Genomic DNA, 7,004 nt, shown 5'->3' with positions numbered 1-7,004 from the left:
TCCTAATAAATAGAAACAAATTAAACCACATAATAAAACAGTACAATAACAAACACACAACAATGTAACATTAAAGAAGAAAAATTGACTAAGTGAAAAGAAAACTAAGTCATAATTAACTTTCCGACAACATACAAGTTTATATAGGCTTGACGACCAAGTATGAGGTATCCTGTACCACACATATGATCTTAAGGTGATCTGAGGAGAAACTTAACATCTAGAGGGACGTAAGATCCCACTGAACTAACAACTTAAATAAAAACTCTTATCTCATAACTGATAATTGATGATAATTAATCAAACAAGGAAATAAAGGGGATTCAGTGAATCCTAATCGCTACTAAAATCTACAATCAAAACCTTTAATTTTCGGCAATCAATCTCCTCCACTTTTCGCAATCAAATCAAACTTAATAACTCCCCCCATTTTATTGCTTTTATTTATTGTTTTAATATAATTAGCTAGTTGCCTTATTGAAATGACAATTCTGGTAGGGACGATTTTACTTACTACTTAATTACTTTAAAACGGTTTCGTGCACTTGCCAAATTTAATCATCAAATGGTTAAGGTGCATCTTTCATTCTTTTGCATATGATGTTGATGATTGATTTTATATGTTGTGTATGGTTTATATTATGTGTCATTAATATTCTCACTCTATTGGTGTCAATTTCTTGGATATGATTAATCTCTTCATATGTTTCCATGTGGATATTTACTCATTGTTATGCAATAGATACGAATATGGAAACAATTGAAGAGGAGATGGAATCTTAAGCTACTTATTTACATTATTATGAGATAGTTGATGTATAGATCGGCTAGTGTTTAAGTTACTTTATAGTCGATTACATACAGTGTGAGAAAACGATAATAAGTGTTCTCGAGTTTTTAATGAAACACTCATCTTTTTGCTTATGTTAATTTCACATGTTTATTATCGGATAAAATATATATGGAGCAACATGACGACCTTGTATCACGTAATGCACATATGACCTTAGGGTGATCAGAGAAACAACTTGACATCTGGAGGAATGGAGATCTCCTCGAACTAACCACTTAAAGAAACCCCTTACTTCATAACTTATAATTGATTACAATTTATCCAACAAAGAAATATAGGGGATTCAATGTATCATATTTAACACTAAAATCTGCAATCAAACCTTTAATTTTCCACAATCAACTCAATAAAATTTGTGCAATAAGTCAAACTTGCAAACTCCCCCCAATTTATATCTTTTATTTATTGTTTTAATAAGTTTAGGTAGTTGCCTAGTTGAAACGACAATTCTCGTAGAGACATTTTACTTATTACTTTATTACTTGAAAACGGTTAGGTGCACTTGCCGAATTTAGTCATCAATAAATAGGGTGGATCTTTCATTCTTTAGCATGATGCTGATGATTGATGTTTATATGTTGTGTATGGTCTTCATCCGAAGATTAAACACTTAAAAAGCATAAGTAAAAGCTAAAATAAACTACAAATTAAATAACTCCTTTTATCTTCAACTAAAAGACCTCAGCTACCGATCTTTCTACTTCGTATCTTCTTCTCCCAGATTCCTTGTTCTGTACAAATAAAATCAAATTAAACTTTCTCATAAAATAGAAATACACCAAACCAAAAACTTTAGCCTTCAATACTTAACTATAAATTTATTTAGTTTTATAAAAAAATAATTACTGTGTTTAGAACTATTGCAATAAAATCAAATTGTACCTTTTACTTTACACAACTTGACATTCTCCATCCTCATCAGTTTCCACAAGTTCAATATGTAAATACTTGAACGGATCAATCAAAAGTTTGTTCTTTAATAAGATCTGCAACCTGATCAGGAAACCTCATTTCATTTTGCTCCTTACTGGTATGAAACCAATTAAAGAAACTCCAAACAGTCAATTTCACCTCATACATGAGCTCATCATCCTTCTCGGGACAAACTTCATTGTCATCGTCGCTCTCAAGAACTTCATCAGGCATACTTTTACCCTTTTTCCATTGTATAGTTGTAGCCTTAGTCTCTTTAAGTTTTCCTTCATGGAAGGTAAGAGACTTTGCAAGGCTTGGATTATCAAAATATGGATTTTCATCAAAGTTAAAGGTGATTGAATAGCCTGATTTGGCATCTTGATTGTCTTCAACCTCAATAGAATTGAGGTACTCATCAAATATCTCGCGCTTATCATACAGCTCTTTTCCCAGAACTTCAGTCCTCTCGTCCTTATACATCTAAAATCATAGTTATCACATCACAGTTAAATTCAATAAAAATAATAATAAAGCACACTAAAAACACTCATCAGATAACACAAAAACGAAAGGTAAATTTTTTGTTAATTATTTATTTATGTGTCGGGTCTTAGGAACAAATTAATAAAACACTCTAAAAAAACAAAACAATGTAACTAACAATAAAGAAAAATAAAATGCGTAAAATTGGATACCTTTTCGATTTCCTCTTGGATTCTCTTCAAATTTTTGGCCATTGTTTGGATGCATGCGAGTCTGTCTGTAGGGTTACCATAAAGGAAAAATTAGGGTGTTTCGATTTTGTCGAGGTAAAACACGTTAATATATGGCCAATTCTTAATAATTTTCTTTTATGCCTATCACATATTTAGTTCAAAAAATTCATGAATGAAAGCCGCTAATTGAAAACGAGAGCACAACACAAGATTTATCCATAGTCATGATACATAAACAAGTTTGCAATGATAATTCAAAAAATCAAACATATTACATTCCAATACGTAGATACATAAGTTTGTCAGAATAATGAAATGATTTATTTACAAACTTAATCATTATAATGTTCCATTAACCACAAAAGTAAAGACTCAGAGCCACCATTATAATCCAAATTGGTTAGGCATCTGTTTGATTTTACAACTCATAGTCCAAAATGACTGCAGGTGTATTATTCCTACCAAGTTTAAAGTATCAATAACTCCTAGGAATTAGGAATCTAACAGAAATTGTTATTTTAAAAAGAGGAAGTGGAGTATATTCTGTATATAATTTCTGATCAATATATAAAGATGGGTTTCGACAAAGCAATCTAACGTGGACTGCGGACTGAGTGAGCGTGATTGAAGCAAGATTCTTTGAATCGAAAAAAGATCATAAAGAAACACAATTATGATTGTAAAGAAATATTGGGACCCGGAAAAAATATGAATACAGAAAAATGGCTATGGTATAACAAGGTTACTATCCACAATTGAAACTAGTGACACATTGAATGAACAAAAACCAGTACACACATTGAATCAACAAAAACCAGTGCACACAAAATACACGGTCTGCAAAACAGAACAGCTCCACAAAGATGAAAATTGGAAACTTCCAATTGGCTCAGATTTAACAAAATCCAAACTTGAGCTTTCGTAACTTATTTAACTCTAAATATTTGATCCATAAATGTCAAACCTTAAGACTAATCTGCTTTTAAATCCTCTGTCTAACAGTGTATTATACTAAAATTTACGTCTCTCAATCTGTGCAAACAGAAAATTTTCAGCAATACATTCAAAACACAGTACCTACTCCAAAAATAAGTGGGTGAAAAGGGGTTGGGAAGCCTAATGGAAAATGTGAGCAATTGGTATATCATTCCTTCAAAAGCATACACAACCACACCTAAACCATATAAATAATCACATGCTTCTTATGTCTCATGGCAACGGCCAACAATGTCAGATTGTACAAAAACATTGATTAGTGCAGAAGGAATATAGCATCATCGTATGAAACTTCAGTTCATAAACTGTTAATGAACACAAGTTTATTTGTAATCATCCAATAATTTGCAACTAAACCACTACAAATGGCTCACCATATCCTAGAAGTTGCTAGGTCTCTTATTTTCACCACACGTGTTCCAACATTCTTTTGGAGTGACTCAACAACCAAAATTCTTTTGAAAAGCTACATTGATTTGTGTGTACATATTTTGTAAATATTTATATATGTTCTAAGTTCTAACAACAAACTAATTTAACAAGAAAAACACAATTTGCTGAATCAAAAACATGGCAGCAATCTATGAAGCACGGATATGGACATGAACATCAACAACACTAATAATTTGAAAAAAAATCACATCATTCAGTGCAGGGGCGGTTTCACCGCCCGGCGACCCCGGGCGGTTGCCCTGGCTCGATCGATAATCAGTGGTGGATCTACCTTGGAACCCATGGTACCGCAATGTTTCTATATATATATATATTATATCAGGCATGTTATTTGCATATTTTCTAGTTAGCATAGTGGAAAAGCAGTTGCTTGTTCTCTCAGACGTCGCGAGTTCGATTCTTCCTTCTTCTCCTTTTTTTATATTTCTGTATATATTTACTTTTTTGTCAAAAAAGTTCCACGGAGGTAATCGAACACACACCTCTGGGCCCTACTCATGTAAATTAAACCACTACAATAGTTAACATTTATGATAAATCTTTCAAACAGCTTAATATATATTTCATAGAATTTTGGTACCCCCGAGATAATAACTCAAGATCCACCACTGTCGATAAATCCTTCAAACAACTTAATATGACGATCCTTTTTTATTTTTATATCTGACTATATTTTTTTTTTTAAGGAAGGAATTTATATATATTATGTCACATGTGAATTTGCGATAAATTTTTCGCCCAGGCTCTACGTAATTTCTGGCTCCGCCACTGATTCAGTGTAATTATATGTGTCGGTTTCGTGTTGGTGTCAGACACGTGTCTAATCCGAGGAGTGTCCGTGCTTTTTAGGCAGCAATTAAAATTTAAAGCAACCATAAAACTCAAAATCACTAATTGGCAGCAAATCAAAAAACCCCCCAAAATTAGAAACCCTAATATCCAAAATCACAACTTATCAGTAAATCAATCAATATATAAAGATGTGTATTATGATTCACTAACCTTTCAAGACTGAGCAAGCTAATATGGAGCGTGGTTGATGCGAGATTCTGTGAACAAAAAAAAAAAAAGATTGTAAAGAAACACATTGATTTAGTGTGATTTAGGGTTTGATTTCATTAAAATATACAAAATTTCAAAAAATCCCTAAAAAACAATTCAGAGGTTTTAAACCCTAATCCTCAAATAACATAAGAAATTGATCAAAGGAATGCCAACCTCATCTAAAAATCACTACAATTAAAAGCGATTTTTGTAGTGGTGTTAGCCAAACATAAATTATGTATAAACATAAATTACGTGCTAGTTTGCGAGGGAATAGACAATGCAAATCAATTCATCTTTAGTTTACATCTAAGACACACTGACACAGACACCGAACACGTCAAAACCGGTAATAACATGAGAAAATGAATTATTTGAATACATGTGTCAGTGTTGTGTATTTGCTACAGCGGTTAACTTACATACAAGTGATCAGCAATGCAAAACCATAAATTACACACTAGTTAACTGAAATAATTAAAAAGTAACATATAAATCAGCATGTTCTTCTTCGTCTTAGACAAAACCCTAACACTAACAATTGAAGGTAATGAATCAGAGTTTAAATTTGAATTTAGGGTTTCGGAGACGTACTTACAATTAGGAGGATGGATAGGAACAAGGCGAGAAACTGTGAGAGAAGATGTTTTCAGAGAGAGTGGAGCAAGTTAGTAAATAAATGAGCAGCAAGTAACATTGATGTGGATAGAACTTGGTAATCCTCAATCATTGAGGCCCCACATACATTCATATGATATGGCCCATTCTTAACAAATAATATTTTTTTCTCATTTTATTATGAGAAATGATATTTGAACATTCATTTTTTAACAATTTTTGTGACAACCCTCTCTCTCATACTTTCATTGTATTTTTATTATCTCTTTTCCTTTTTCTCTCTCTATTGTTATTGTCCAATAAAAAGAGAGGAAAAGGGTTGTCACTAAAAGTTGTTAGAAATTGGATGTCAAAATATCATTCCTCTTTTATTATTAATGATAAAAAAAAATTGTACTTTGTTAAATGACAAAACTAGCCCCTTAAGTTGGCAAAGAAGATAATCGAATTTGAGACTTTCGAGAGAAGCATACTCTAAGGTTTCATGCCAACATCTTCGGACCAACGTTAGTAACTTTTTTCAATGGTAAATGTTAATTGTTAATTTGTTAGATTAGTTTTTACACCATTAAAACTAGAGCTAGGAGTAGTGAAAATGGCTATTGGTTGCAGTGGCGGAGCTAGGATTATTGTAAAGTTCGATTAAAAAAATTTTGCAACACATTTATAAAGGTTTGCATAAGAAATTGCGAAAAATTTAGGCCGGAGCCCGGGCGAATACCCGGGGTCGCCAGGCCATAGAACCGCCCATCGGCTTAGCCAAATTGAGTAAAGAGGTTCGAGAAATTGAGCACCTATGCGAAGAGAAGATCAAACAGAGACCAAAGTTTCACTAAACTAGATAATAAAAATCAGTACTCCCTCCATTTCTCAATCCTTAATATTTTCTCCCTCACATGCATAGTATATTGGGATGCTACCAAATTGTTAGTTCATAAATAGTACGTTTCAGTGCACATGGGAGCCAAGACTAAGCCATTTTGTATTTAAATTAAAAACAGACTTACTTTCAATTGTTCTGTCTACAATTTTTCAAATTGTCAACTTTCTCACACATTTAGCATGCCACTGTACCAAAAATTTAATATGATTTACACTAGATCTCCTAGCATATTATTAAAAAATAATGAGTTTACTGAAACATTGTTCGACTTGATTATCAAGTGATTATCAAATCATGTTTCATTTAATTTAATGATGAGATTTATTGAACAGAAACAATCTTATCTATTGTGCAAGATTTATCTTCCTAATGCACCATAGACTTGATCATATTAATATTGAGTTTTTCGTTGAGTAGAATCAAATAGTTCTTAATACCCCACAATTATCGTTATAGATGAACCAATAAAAAACTCTTAACTAACCACTTAAGTACTAAAAAATATAGTTATACCCTTTTCAATGCT

General features: G+C 32.2%; 1 protein-coding gene across 3 annotated transcripts; it reads right to left on the bottom strand.

Moving 5' to 3' along the window:
• Positions 1-1,379: 1,379 nt before the first annotated feature.
• Positions 1,380-5,709, bottom strand: LOC25496999 (NAP1-related protein 1). 3 transcript variants are annotated; one of them, XR_005642160.1, is made up of 5 exons: positions 5,572-5,656; positions 4,936-4,982; positions 2,464-2,528; positions 1,736-2,248; positions 1,380-1,584 (listed from the first exon to the last, which is right to left on the bottom strand). XR_005642160.1 is itself a non-coding variant. In XM_039826797.1 (4 exons), the coding sequence occupies exons 3-4, from the start codon at positions 2,503-2,505 to the stop codon at positions 1,811-1,813; spliced, it is 480 nt and encodes a 159-aa protein (XP_039682731.1). In that variant the 5' UTR covers positions 2,506-2,528; positions 4,936-4,982; positions 5,576-5,709; the 3' UTR covers positions 1,616-1,810. The 3 variants fall into 3 exon arrangements, 2 of the variants coding, with proteins under 2 accessions (XP_039682731.1, XP_039682730.1); XM_039826797.1 differs by lacking the exon at positions 1,380-1,584 and having other exon boundaries at positions 1,616-2,248; positions 5,576-5,709; XM_039826796.1 differs by lacking the exon at positions 1,380-1,584 and having other exon boundaries at positions 1,616-2,248.
• Between the last annotated feature and the right edge of the window lie 1,295 nt (positions 5,710-7,004).

This window comes from Medicago truncatula, chromosome 6, assembly GCF_003473485.1.
Source record: "Medicago truncatula cultivar Jemalong A17 chromosome 6, MtrunA17r5.0-ANR, whole genome shotgun sequence".
Classification (NCBI taxonomy): domain Eukaryota; kingdom Viridiplantae; phylum Streptophyta; class Magnoliopsida; order Fabales; family Fabaceae; genus Medicago; species Medicago truncatula.
This window is presented reverse-complemented; position numbering and strand designations above follow the sequence as displayed.

Excerpts from the sequence above, each read along its gene's own strand:
- LOC25496999 (XM_039826797.1), bottom strand. The coding sequence starts at position 2,505 with ATGGCCAAAAATTTGAAGAGAATCCAAGAGGAAATCGAAAAG. Across the intron at positions 2,249-2,463 it reads TCCAAGAGGAAATCGAAAAG|ATGTATAAGGACGAGAGGAC; the intron begins GTATCCAATTTT and ends CTATGATTTTAG.